This window comes from Labrus mixtus, chromosome 9 (assembly GCF_963584025.1).
Source record: "Labrus mixtus chromosome 9, fLabMix1.1, whole genome shotgun sequence".
NCBI lineage: Eukaryota > Metazoa > Chordata > Actinopteri > Labriformes > Labridae > Labrus > Labrus mixtus.
The window spans coordinates 10412519-10427127 of NC_083620.1; the positions used below are offsets into that span (position 1 = coordinate 10412519).

General features: G+C 40.4%; 1 protein-coding gene across 2 annotated transcripts; it reads right to left on the bottom strand.

The window, feature by feature from the left end:
* Positions 1-1366: 1366 nt before the first annotated feature.
* Positions 1367-14218, bottom strand: gal3st2 (galactose-3-O-sulfotransferase 2). Of its 2 annotated transcripts, XM_061046201.1 has the most exons (4): positions 14053-14217; positions 8743-8847; positions 4103-4754; positions 1367-3121 (listed from the first exon to the last, which is right to left on the bottom strand). In XM_061046201.1, exons 1-4 carry the CDS (start codon positions 14106-14108, stop codon positions 2321-2323), a joined length of 1614 nt encoding a protein of 537 aa, XP_060902184.1. In that variant the 5' UTR covers positions 14109-14217; the 3' UTR covers positions 1367-2320. The 2 variants fall into 2 exon arrangements, with proteins under 2 accessions (XP_060902184.1, XP_060902185.1); XM_061046202.1 differs by lacking the exon at positions 8743-8847 and having other exon boundaries at positions 14053-14218.
* Positions 14219-14609: the final 391 nt, after the last annotated feature.

Below are 14609 nucleotides of genomic sequence, written 5' to 3' on the forward strand. Positions count from 1 at the left end.
CCAGGACAGGAAAAAACAGTTTCCCTGTGTGGGATTTGAACCAGTTATACATTTCATAGAGAAATACCCTAAGCCTAAACCCTAACCCATTTCTAAAGAAGAGTTTATAGAGCTGTTTCAGAAAGCAGATTATTTTTCCCTTCTGTAACTTTATAATCTGAAATCAGTGTATTGACCTTCATAAAGTGCAGAGCTGGGAAACATGATCGTCTGTGTATCTGTAACAAGAGCTCAGAGCTCGTAGGTTCACCTCATGTAACCCTACTCCATCAGTTGAATTATTTCACATGTTTCCAAAAGCTGGGGCCTGTAAATGGAGGTGGTGGTGGTGGTGGTGGTGGTGGTGGTGGTGGTGGTGGGGGGGGGGGGGGGGGGGGGGGGGGGGGGGGGGCGGAGCTTGGTAATAAGGCCTTCTGACATTCTGACCTTCCTATCAAGAGTTATTCAAATTTAAAAAATGAGTGGGAGTATAATCTGGGTTAAAATCAATCAATCAATCAATCAATTTTTATTTGTATAGCGTCAACTCATAATACAATAACTTCAGTAAAACCCTTTTCTCTAAAGTTCCAAGTCAAAACCCTGAGCAATTCAGAAAAACTTAAATGTAAAAATTTAAATCGGAAAAAAAAACAGATTTCATTTGCCTGAAGTCTAAATCTAAAGGAATGTATTTAACACTAAACACAGCTCTGTTATAATTGAGTTGACCAAAGTCTGAACAACAAACCTGAAGATGCATTCTGACTCATTTCCAACTTATTTTATTTCCCATCATGACCATGATCAGTTACATAGATTTATTTCAGACTTTGGACCAATCATGTTCTGTCCTGTGACAGACACAGAACAAGAGATGACACCACTTGACTTAATTAGATGTTTGTTTTTTAATAATCCAATGCTATGTATCTCAAATCAAGTACCTGGTACTTAAGAAGTTAACTGAAGGGTTAAAACCTGAACTTAAAAGGTAAACAACCAGCTGCAACGCCTTTTTGAGTCGAAGTGAACATTTGGGTTCTCTCAACAACAGTTAAGAAGTGCTATTGACGTTTGTTTTCAAACCATATAAGAACACACTGTTTCCATCTTATCAAATTCAAATATGTGACTTTTTACAATAGATGAGGTCAAGTGTGACAAACTTACTGTAAGATAGCACAGTCAGGAAGGCTGTGCAGCTGGTTCGTTTTTGAGTGTATCATGTTTTACAGTGAGGAAGCAAAAATACAACTTTATTAAGAATGTAGCTCTTTCCACAGAAAATATATTTTTGGCTTAAGAAGTGAATTAAAGTTTGCAGGATGAACCATCAGTTTAGGACATTATCCCACAACTGATAACGACCTGAATTTCCTTCAGTTCAATGAAAACTGTTTCATCAGTCCAACGTGTAAGTGAACCTGACCAGAGAGGAGGAAAGCACAATTCTGCTGCACAAATAAAGAGTGTTTAGATCAGACGCAACCAGACGCGCTGCTTGTCATTAGGCAAGGCAGCCAACTGTTTGGGACCTGAAGGGGGCCGACAAAGGCTGACAAACTTCAAATCACAGCAGTGGCTCAAAATGTACAAAGTTTGCAATGACAGTAGAAAACCTCCCTTAGGGGCCCCATCTGACAGCATCATTGTTGCACCGCTAAGCGTGGCTTGCTTTATTCTTATGATAACCTGAAGCAGGGGATTCCGAGTGTGGGTTTAGATCCTAAAGGATACTACGGAGTTTTTAAGATAATCACAGATTTAGGACTACATTTATGTTGAACTTTTTAATTTGTAGCTAGGTATTTTTTTGTACATCTTATTATTAATGTTATATTTCTTTGTTTTATCCTACTAACACGAAAGCCTGCTCTTTTCCAGTAGAGCACAACTTTCAAAGGACTTCATGTTATTTAATGATTTAAGAATTTAATGTTTTGGAATGAACTTGGAAACAAAATATGTTGACATTTAAAGACAATGTTGATGAACGCTAGTTTTAGGGCCCCTCTGTACATTACACAGACTCTAGAATCCCCTTCTGGACCCTGTTATCTGCAGCAGCATGATCCTCATAGATTAATTACTGGTGAGGCTATTAGAGCAGGAAACCACATATTTCTTATTACATCTCAAGACTTTACACAAGTGGTTTCAAATGGACTTACACATGTCTTGGGAACCTTCTCTTTTGTGTGTGATAAATGAAAAGTGTTGCAGGCTCTTTCTTTTTGAGATTAGAGAGTGTGCGTCTGATGACGTTTGTGTGACAGGCCGTTCCCACCACACAAGTTCTGTCCAAGAGCCATTGTTAAACTTTCCCAGTCGATTGTCCTTAATCATGTAGATCTGGAAACTGCTTGTTGTACAGGAGCTTTGTGTACTGCAGTTCTGGAGTTATGAGTCTCATACATTTATGTTTGGTTTGGATGTCTGTCAGTGGGTTTAAATTATAGCCCTGAATAATGGCTTTCCCGCTCTGATATGGCTTTAGCTTATGATCTTTTAGCTGAGACGGGTCAACAGCCCCACCACCTTTCAGGCAGACGTTTGCTAGCTTGGCCTGCAGCGCTCTGAGGGTATTCACTTCCCTTTTCAGCTGCTCTTCCCCTATCAGGCTCTTTACTGTATACCAGAAGGTGTTGTTAAAGTGCAGGTAGATCCTCCAGTCCAAAGCGTTCCACCTCTTGATTTTCTCTGCAGTGCTCTGCAAAAGTGGCTGGCGAGATCTGTCAGAGCGACTGTTGAGCTTAAAGGAAACCACATCTTCCAGGGACCAGCAGAGGGCATGCTTGAGCAAGATCAAGGATTCATCAAAGTATTCAGAAATAAGAATAAGATGGAAGTCCTGTTTGATGGCTGCAATAGCCATGCTAGCTCTCTCCTCCAGGTCATCAGCATAAGATGTAATGTTGTTGTTGAGGCCAAAGTCGAAGGCCAGAGTATTGTGAGCATAGTGGTTTCTAGACACAGCAGACATGTAGTTTGTCAAGCTGTTGTCCAGAAAGTTGTCCAGGTTGAAAGTCTTGCGAAAAACTGCAATGCTCTTGTAGTAAGTGTAGAGGGACTCCATCATGGCCACAGGATGTCTCAGGATAGAAAAGTAGAATGTATCCTCAGGCATAACTTTGGCCACCTTGGAAAGAAGGACAATTATTTTAGAGAAAGAGGGTGAAGTTTCTCTACATGTTTCATCTCTAACTTATCAAGACTATACATTTTATTTAATAAATCCTCAAACCGACTGTGAGGAAGTTTAAACTTGTTATGAAACTGACTATGTGCAAAAGATCCAGTAAGTGGAACAGTGTACTGTGAAAAAAAAAGCAGGATGACATTTTTTCTTTAAAGAATACTTCACACATGAATTGGACAGGATCAGAAATGAGACAGGATGCAGTGCTTCCCCACAGAGGGTGCAAAAATCCACGCAAAATCTAAATTTGTCAAAGTAGCTTCAAGCGATCACTACTGTCCACAATGACCAGATTCAAAATGGCTGAACCCTTTTAGTCAGATAAGTGAATTGGATCCATGAAAGTGATATTAACAGAACACTACTCCTTCAATACAAGTTTGAATGTCTGTATCTACAAAATAAGTCCCATACATCAGAAATAAAACATCTTGAAGAGGAGGAGGAGGAAGAGGAGGACTATCTGGCTAACATTAGCTACGACTGGAAGGCAGCTGCTTACTAGTTTAAGTTATGTGTTAGCCAAGATAGTTTTCCAGTGGTTAGATAAAATTAAATGCATAGTTATTTGTAATAACATTTTTTATTGTTTATGAATTTGCTTATCCAATTATCCAAAAGTAATCTGAAAAGTCAAAGGAGGAGTTTTGCTCTGATTTCTATTTTTGTTGTTCATGGTTGTGTGCTTTTTATTTGTTAGATTTGTTGATTAATGGATTTCATTTTATTATGACCTGCAGTTAATTCCCTGTCTTTGATAAGTGAATGTTGCTTTACAGTTTAAAGTTATTTATACATGTTTGTTGTGTCAAAAATCACTGACCGCCACTTTCTACTCTCCTACTCCTGCATAGCTCCACCAACCACAAGTTTCTACATATATCCAAACAACCTGGAAGTGGAACAGTAGATGACGCTCACCTCAGACTTTCTGAACCTCATGTGGTTGCACATAATGTGGAACTCCTTCACACTTTGGCTCTGAAAACCTTCCACAAAATGCTCTGCGAAGAAGTTTGGATAAAACAGCTGCATGTGTTTTTTCACAGGGAGAGCGAAGGTCAAGTTCCTGCTTTCCCCGTAGCGATACAGGATGTTTAAGATGGTGCTGCTTGCTGTTTTGTGAGTCTTTAGGAAAACTATGTGAGACTTGGGCTGGCAGGTGGTTTCAGTGCCAGCCTGTAGATGACTGGATGGAGTGGGAGTGTTAATGAGCCTTTGAGTTTCTGCAGATAAACTTGTCCTTGTACTTTGAGAAACAAAGAAACGTGGAAGTCCGAGGCTCGGCCTGTTTTCAGGTTCTGGTAAAAGCATCTCTCCATGAAAAACTGTTCTTGCCTCCATCTTAGGGCCTGTGTCAGGGTGGATATTTCCATCCACCTGACTCGACAGAATATCATCTGGTGACTTTCTATGATGCAGATTTGAAGTTCTGTTTTTTTGTAGTGACTTCAGGTCCTGTTTTTCTGCCAGGAGAGACCCAGAGTTGAGGCCTTCTAAAAAGTTCTGTAGAGAAGTAAACAGGTTCTGTTTGCTGACAGTGAGATGTTGGAGTCCTTTCAGTTTGTCATGCCTGAAATAAGTCATAAACACAATAAATTAGAGAATAACATATACAACACTGAAATATATTCTTACTACTTTCATGCTTTCACACCATTATCTTGTTGACCAAAAAAGATGATCTACCTTAAAAGAAGATGATCTACCTTAAATGTGAGGTCAGGGTTTAAGATTTTATTATGATCACCTTTTTTCAAATATCAAACCATTAACGAAAGATAATAGGACACACAACCCTGAGCATAACCCACCTTGAAATCATTTCTGATTTCCTGATCACATTTTTACATTTATTATGGGGGTATAGAATTAATAACTTATTATTAATAATAAGGATTACAGCCCCCATTATTTTAATTGTTATTTGCCTTATGCAACTGCTCAAATATCCTAATGAAATCCTGATGAAACCGCCTAGAAACACCTTTGGCTTTTTCCTGAACATACAAACTATTTTGTCAAATTAAGGAAAACCAATTGTTCTGTGGATAAACTTAGATTAAGGAGAAAGAAAAGGACAGGCTGTAACTTTGCATCCAGCAGGGGCACCAGCGATTCAGAAGGCTGTGGTGCCAATGCAATTATTATCAAGGGAGAACCACAAAGCAGCTCTCAGTGAAACAGCAGCTGATTAAGAAACTCATAGCACGTGTTCACGGACTCTCTGCAGCTCAGCAAACACACATATGAGACTACTGTGTGATTAGTCTTTCTCTGATTTCAAAAAGAATTAAACCAGCTGAAAGAGACATTTTTCCACTTGAGGCTTGAAACCTGCTTGTTGTCTTTTGCGGCACAAAAAGAACTAAGACTCCCGTCTGTGTATGATCTGTCCTACTTTTGCTTGTAATTGCTCATTATCAGAAACTCTATACATTTTTTTTTTGCTCTTAGCGCCAGTCCTTGCAAAGTTTTTGTGTAGAAGTGCAACACATTTTTTGTATGCAACATTTGTAGACAGGACAGATCTTGCTTTGGTACAAAGTCTCCACTGTTTTTCATTGTATTTATAGTACCACCATCAGGCCAATTAGAATGACATTTTTGTGAAAGCTCTATCGCATCACGTCAAGTTACAGTGCAATGTTTGTTGGTTGTAGTTCTTTCCAGCTTATGGGAAACTTGAACATAAGACAATAATGATATCAGACCACACCCTCAAATACTTAACAATCTGTTTGTTATTCATTTTCTGCAAAGCCCAGCCCTTTGGAAAATGTTTGATTGATAGCGACCACTTTTTTGAAATTTTTTGCTAATTTTTTAAAGATCTGTATTCATAAGCTCACACAGTATAAGGTACTAAATCGATTTTATCACACACCATCTAGACTTTACAGAATGAAACTGTTGAATGATAAGTTGTGCTGAAAATGTCGAACTGAAACAGGGACTTTCCTGCATTGTATGTGGGAGTGTGGATTGGTCAGACCTCACTGGACTGAGGTCATTCATATCTTACGTAGTTGGTTTAAGTCAGACATTCCTTTTAATCCAGAGCTGTGTTTACTAGGAGAGCGATCTCAGATACCTAACAATTCTGTGTGATCATGGTCGGTACTAGAACAGCATGTCGAGTTATCTGAACACACTAGAAAACATCACAAGCCCCACATGTAAAAGAATGGGTCAGTGCAATGACTGAAACAGCATCTTATGAGTGTATGCTGAACAGACTCAGTGACAGTATGGTGGAGCCAAATTTGGTAAAAATCTCTTGTACAGTTAAAATCCAAAAGTTAATGTATCGTTGTTCACATCATGAAAATAAGTTTAAAAGGTCAAATTCTTCTCCAATTTAAGTTGTCAGTTCATTCAAATCTCTTTGCAAAGATTCATGGGCAACATGTTTTCCATTCGATCATGCTCATTCAGGACTTCTTGTGCGGGTCAATCTCTGCTCAGCTTGCGTACGCTTGAAGCGAAACTGTCAAAAATGTTGCTCTAGCAAGTTCAGTAACGAAGACTATATTCTACATGTTGGTTTTATTGTTAATTCTCAGTCACATTGCTCCTCCAGGCATGCTCACTCAGTTTCTTGTAATCATCCCCTGGTCACATCACCTGGTCATATCTATCCAATAGCTATGCTCCACTCCTTCATCATTAGCCTATCATATTGCAGCTGGCTTTCTCTTCCACTAGTTTATACATACTATCGTTGGGTACGACCCTCCACCTCCCTGTCACCACCAAGCCTTCGCAGTTTCTTCACCATCATTGGGGCAGCTGTGGTTCAGTGGTAGAGTTGGTCGTCTCTTAACCAGAGGGTTGGGTTCGATCCCCAGCTCCTGCAGCCACATGTCCGATGTGTCCTTGGGAAAGACACCTAACCACGAGTTGCTCCTGCTGCTTAGTCAGCCTTGTGAATATGTATGAATGTTCTTCTGATGATCACTTTACATAGCAGCCTCTGCCATCAGTGTGTGTATTGCTTTTACCCATTCAGCGTAAAAGCGAGTAGTCAGAAGACTGGAAAAGCGGTATACAAGCTCAAGTCCATTAACCATTTACCTTCTTCATCGCATAAGCCTCAGATCACAGAATCAACCTTCTTCCAGTCAACCTCGGTCTTCACTGTTTGGTCAGCCTCTTCATCTCTTTAGCTTCAGACGACATCCTTAGCTTTTCCAGTCAACCCCAGTCTTCAGTTAGATTTTCTTTCATCCCATCAGCCCCAGATGACATCATCAGCCATCTTCTCATCAACGGCAGTCTTCACAAATAAATCAGCTTCTTCAAACCATACACCCAGACCACATCATCAGCTCACGCCTCCACCTTGGACTCCACAGGGGGATAGATCTTGCTGCAGCTCAGGGCAGACACCTTCGATCACCCTATCTCCCTACAGAGTTTTCAGAGAGAGCCAAAGATTCTCTGGCAATCATTCAACATCACATGTGTAAAATTAATAAAATATATATTGTTTTGATGCATTAACTTGTCTCTCCTGATTTAAATGGACCCGTTGTGTATTTGCATAGAGCAAAGTCGGGTGGCGCTGCTGGAACATTCCAGAGACAGATGACAGTGCATGCTGTAGAAACAGAAGCATTGACTACAGAGGACACAATCCGCTCTGTAGTGTGCTGACAGGACACACACACATCTTGTAGAAACTATGTGTAGTAAAGTCAAGTCAATCGGACTAGTATTTTTGGAGGCAGTGTCTTTCAAATCTCTATTTGTTGGCTTAATTAAAGTACACAAATCTAATTGGACTTCTGCTTCTGGAAACATTATAGGTGTATAACATGAGTCTGGTTCTGCTCCGGGTTTCTGCCTTTTAAAGGTTTCCTCTCCCATGTAACTTTGCTATATGTTGCTTAGTGCTCGTGGTGGATTGATGTTGGGTCTTTTTAAATAATACAACATAGAGTAAGCTCTAGACCTGCTCTGTTTCATTACATTTTATGTTTGTAGATCATTCGGCGACCAGATTTGATGATGACTGCTTTACAGGTCTGAACCTTGATAAATAATTTGCAGAAAAATGAGGGGAGGGGAAATGTACCCCTTTGGATTTGAAACATGATGAAAACAACTGTGTAGAAATGTATCCAAATAATTCATTCAAAATGACTTAAAGGTTTATAGTGTTGGTTTATCTAGATCTTTGACAGTCTGTTGCATGTGTGTGCAATTAAACATGGTGAAAGACTGGAAACAGGAAGTACCATTGCAGTGTATTGACCTCCCCACTTGGCAACTAAATAATACAATTAAAATCGTTTGAAAGTTTTTTTTACTGTTACATACCTAAAAACATAAATATTCTAATCTATTTCTGTATTTTCAAAATAACCAGAAAACCAAATCCACACTTAGTTACTGTGAAAACAATATTCCCCCATTTGTTACAACTGTGTGTGTGTGTGTGTGTGTGTGCGTGTGCGTGTGCGTGTGCGTGCGTGTGCGTGTGCGTGTGCGTGTGTGTGTGTGTGTGTGTGTGTGTGTGTGTGTGTGAGTGAGTGAGTGAGTGTGTGTGACTGTACCCTGTCCGGTAGGCAACGAAGGTCTGAATGGCGATGCACACGATGAGTATGATGAGTAACGCCCACAGAGAAGGACGCCTGATGCACAGCCTTCTCCTTACACACCTGCAGGGGGCACATTCACACATTATTTTATAAAGCTTCTTAAATAAATCATGATCTTGTGAGGATTGTTTTGTCCAGGTTTGAAAAAAACATTACAAAAAATAGATTTTTTTAGGAACATTTTAAGGAATATTTTCTTTTAATAAAATCTAGACTCAGAAGTTAATAACTTTCAGGTTGTGTGAAATGCAGCATGCAGGGATCATTCCTCAAACTGAACATGAGCCGAGGTATTTCAGAGTGAACTTGTTCCAGTGGTTGCAGAGATTTTGACAGCAGCTCTGTCAGCAGACTTGGCAGAGCGGAGCTAATGAACACACTGTAACGTTTCACCATCAAAAGTCTTTCAGAAGTCAGGCGGCCTGAACAATATATCAAGCTACCATGAAACGATTTTTCCATTTTAAAACCCACTCACAGAGAACATGGCTCAGTTACGAGTCTCCACAACAAACAGAAGCGTCAAATATTCACGAGTTTTTATTCTGCATCTGTTCATTCAACATGAGGAAGACGAGAGTGCCGGGAAACCCACACATACAGCCTTACTGAGTTTGTCTTCCTGGCAGACGACAGACCAGCAGAATCCAGTGAAGACCTTAAACAGTAAATACTAAAAGTACGAAGCCTGAATGACGTCATCTGTCTGTTCATGCAGGGGGCGCTGGAGTCCCATCGATGGCGGTCTCCATGCTGGAAATGCTGTCTCCTAACTTTCAGTAAACCTAACGACAGGCTGAGAGCTGGAGCTGAGGCGGGTTTTAAACCCCACTGGGCCCACCTGTCAATCAGGTCAGCTGAAATGAGGGTTTTTACTGACGCCAGTATCAGATAAATGAGATCACGTGAAGCTGCATAGGTTTCACAAATTGACAACATGAAAGTTGAACATGAGGAGGAGATGGGAGCTTTAAGCTTCCAGAAAAAATGCAGAAATATGGACTATATGAATGCATGTACATCTTGGATGCTCCGTATTGTATCATATTTAGAGCATAAAGAAACCTTAAGGAGAAACAATTGGATCAAATTTTGACATTCATATTGACTCGGACAACAAATAGCATAAACCAACTCTGTTGTTAGGAATGAAATGGACCAGTGTCTTCCCATTGAGGTTTCATTTTACTTCTTATATCCATGTTAACAACAGAGAGTCCACGTATACAAATACTTTTTTTTTCATTCATGTCTGTTTCCAACTGCTGATGTATGTGCTGTTGGTCTGATGGTTTGAGCTTCTATAAAAAGATTTCAGTATCCAGCCACAGCTCTAAATACCGACCTCATGGAAAAGGAACAGCACACAAACTCCTCCAACAAACCATGAAAACAATGTTTGGATTCAGCTGTTTTTAAAGACCTGTAGGGACACTCATCATCACAGATACACATACAAATATTATACATATATAAAACAACAAATCCTATATGTCCTCAGATCCTCCACAAGTTTATTGATCTTTAACATCAATCTGTCGCTTCTCCTTCATTTTCTAATCCAACATGTTTATATATATAAATATTTTTTTCATCACTATGCGGCCTGGCTCATGATATAAAAACAAAACCTGTTGGTGTTTTCACTCATGAACCCAACTTTTCTTGTGAGCTGCGTTTTTTTACAACAACATGTTCTCGTGAGCCCTCTGGTAAAACGTCCTTGTGAGGTCACGATGAGCCGATGTGCAAACGCAGCAGGATAATTCATTGCTGGCGAGCAGGTAGTGGCGAGGATGTTAATATCCTGAACAGTGTGATCTTCATACTCTTTTCATGAAATCCCTCATAACTCCCCTCTTCTACATCGCTTGAGAAACTCTGTCATCCTCCTGCTTTCTTTTCTTTTTGTTCTTTGTTCAGCAACTTAGAGTACTAAAACATTCTCTCTAAAAGTCTAATGTATTGTCATTATTATTATTCTGCTCACCAGTTCTTTACCACTTGTTGGTTTGTACTGTCGATACCTGTATTATCATGTAGCGTTGGTATGAAGGCAACTGACCAATATGAGTTGCCAATGTATTTGAGCAATTTAAGGAGTGTGCAGGTGTTTGCTTTGAAAATAAGAAGTTACCCAATATGTATATGGGACTTCTACTTTTGGTAACCCGAAATTTTCCATAAATATGTTCATTTCTGGCTCCAGAAAACAGACACGGTGGCGTCATAATACCAAGGGTTAGGGGTGCTGGGTGACGTCACAGAGGCTACCACCATTTATACAGTTTATGATCTGCATGTTAACAAAGTCCAATGTTCATCTCAATTGATTTAAATACTTTACAGATACGAACAAAAACCACTCACTGTCTGCAGACAGGAAAACTGACGGACCCTAAAAACTCTGTTGAAAACATTTACAATGCGATCTGACAGTGTGTTATTACGGTCAGAGGTCAGGGGTCAGGGGCTGTTAGCAGAAATGAGGACTTGATGAAGAGGGAAGGAGAGCTAGGGGCTAGAGTCACATCTGGAGCCTTCTCCTCCTCCAGGCCTTCCACTACAGCCCTCAAACATAAACTTTTAACCTCAGTCTTAAGTGCAGAGGTAGCACTTTGTCTTTTTGAAGAATTCCAGTCATGTCAGTGCCAGCAGCTCAGTGTGATGCAGAGCAGAGTGAGTGCAGATCAATGTGTGCTCTTTGCACAGCTCATACTGTGTTCACACACTGATGTATCCTCACAGCCAGGTCACATGAATCACTTTCACACTGGGCTCAGTGTGTATGCAGCTACGGTAACATGAACTCAGGGACATTTACTGATATACAAATTATCCATTGTTAAATGTAAAATATAGAAAACCGCTGCTCTCTGTTAAACACCTGATAACAAACACAGGGGAGGAATAACCTGTTCTCCTACAGATAGCATAGTAAACTCTGTCTGTCTACAAATAGTACAAAAGAGTCACTTCATTATTGACTGTAATTGTAAACGTTCACTGTACAATGCTAAGGTTTCTTCAGCGTTGAATCCGAGATCTTCAATGATAAGCTTTTCAGGCTTTCACTTTTCAGCAGACTAAATATAAAACACTAAGACCCAGATTCACTAAGGCTGCTAATATCTCCATAACTGGTTCATCTTATTCTCCCTCTATCGTCTTCGTCTCTGAGTCTAACTCTCAAAGTATAAAGCTCTGATGATCTTCAGACACAAACACTGATAGCTCTTGTTTAGTCTGGGAATATGGAGAGAAGCTATCTGCACCTTTACTCTGCAAGGAGCTGCGCTCTCACGCTAACTGAGCTGCACTCTCACCTTGAAGGAGTTGTACTCTCACACTGGTCGAGCTCAGTTCTGTCTACATACAGAAGATGAGAAACTTTTGTCAATTTATCAAGAGGACACACTCTAAACATGTGAGATGAGTTTCACCGTTTCAAACAAAGCTTCATCCCTGAATGGAGTGAGAAATTACGACTTCTTAAACTAGAAAATGTATTTTTACAAGTTCCCGGGGAGGATTGATTAATGGACAGAAGTGTGTTAGCATGACTCTGCCACAGACCTTCTTCTGGTTGACCTATTAAAGTATATTATTATTATTGTGTAATCCCAACATACTCTGTACAATTGTAGAGAAGTTGTGTTGGAACGTCAGCTCACACTGAATGACTGAATCCATTATGACGTAAAATCAGCTCACGGTGTACGACTTGAGAGTTCACAGCTGTCAATAGAAAACTTTCCCAGACAGAGGATAATATCTGTTTTCTCACATGCACGACTGAACTGGGCTACACCAGCCGGCATAAAAGCTCTCTCTCTGTCTCTCTCTCAAACACACTAGCAGCTAAAGCATGTTTTTCCTGTGAACTGGAGGTCTGCAGATATAGTTTCATGATAAGAGGGGGGAGACAGATTAAACAGACATGTCTGCTGTTGTTGCCATGGTGATTGTTGTTGGCAGGTAAAACGTGCAGTTTTACGACAAAAATATCAAACATGATCAACCAACATCAGGTCTTAATCGAGCTGAAATGGCACAGTGTACGCCGGGCTTTACCAACTCAGTGATTGGCCATTACTGGTTTTCTTTTAATTATTGTATCTCAATTTGTTGAACTACTTCAGCTGTCTCCTCGTCCGTCCACAAACGCATGGTTATGGATGTAGCATTCGCCATGTTGATACCTTCATCTTGCTTTCTTCCCAGCTTCCTTCAATGCATTTATGCTATTCTACTTCCTACTCAAAGACTTTAGTAAACTGACCCCCAACCACATTATCTAGATATGTTGTTCCAACGTCCAGAGTGACTGACCCACATGCAGTCAAGTGTGGAGTTACAGCTTCACCTCCATCAGCAGACAGAAACCTGATGCTGATGAGCTCATGTTTCAACAGAACCTGCTGTGATCAAAGATCTGCACTGAGACGTCTGAGGTTTGGGTTTGATTCATTTTCTGACCAGACGATGGACTCAAGAACGTTTGTTTTAATGGTCAGCAGCAGATTTTGTGCACGTACTGATCTTCACTGTGACAAACTCTTCACTGTGACAAACTTCAGACGGTGATCTAGTTTCTCAGGAAATGACCCGAATTAATTTAATGGAATTGGAATGAAGCGTCAGGGGAAATCAGACCTTCAAAACCTTGTCGGAGGGAGGTGACTGCTGCAGCTTGTTTCTTACAGAGAGTCGTCTGTCTCCAATCGAGGTCTAACCCTAAACCTCCACTACAGGGTCTAAATCTCACCCTCTAACCAGGTTCTAGAACTTTGTTCTTCCCCTCGCTCTGTAGAGGATCTCACAATCATAGACTCAAACCCTGCTTCATAAAACCAGTTTCCTCTTTTACTCACTCTTCGGACTCGTCATCAATTCTGCCCTTTTGAAGCCGGTGAAACACATTTAGACTCAGGCTTTTGAGACTATCAGTAACAGCTATTTTAATGATTAGTTGTTTCAAAAAAAGCAGTCCTGAATAAATAAACTTTGCCAATGTTTTTGTGTGAGTGACGAAGTTTTCCATGTTGGGAAATTAAAACCATGAGAATGATTCAATACAACAATAACAACACAATACAACAAATATATAAGTCTCTGTCTTTCAAATGGATCCAACTTTTATAGCAGACTCAGTCACACACTCTGGGTGAGTGTTAGAAAAAGAGATAACGAATAACCGAGACAGAACCAGACAGAAAAACTTGAGCCGGTCAGAGAACAGAGAAATGACACAAAGGGACTTACGAGGTTACAGAGCTGACTGGCTGTTCTCTGATCCATCTCCTCTGAGGAGGCAGCATCTCCTAAAACCCTGTAACTCCTGATCCCACCGACACAGAGACCTCCGTCCGTCTTCGTCAGCTCAGACTCTATCCGTATGAGTGAGTCTCTCTCTCTCTCACTCTCTCTCTCTCTCTCTCTGTCTGTCTAGCTCACCCACCTCTTCCTGTTTAACCCCCCTCACTCAGTCTGAAGCCGAGAGAGAGAGAGAGAGAGAGAGAGAGAGATACAGAGAGAGCGCAGAGTGATCTTTAATGTAGAATTAATTTGTCTCAGTGTCATGTTTCTGTTTCTGTTAATCAAAGGTAAAATAGGTTAGTGTTGTGTTGCCTTCAGGGTCTAAGAGAGAGGGTCAGACTGCAGAGCTTTAGCCTTTAGGTCCTTTAATCCAGCTTGTTACAAAAGTAATAATGAATGGTAATAATCCTCTGTTCATATGCTCACAGCGCTCAAGAAAGCAGCATGAGTCCCCCCCTACACACACACACACTTGCAGAACACTGCAGCCACTTCCTATTTCA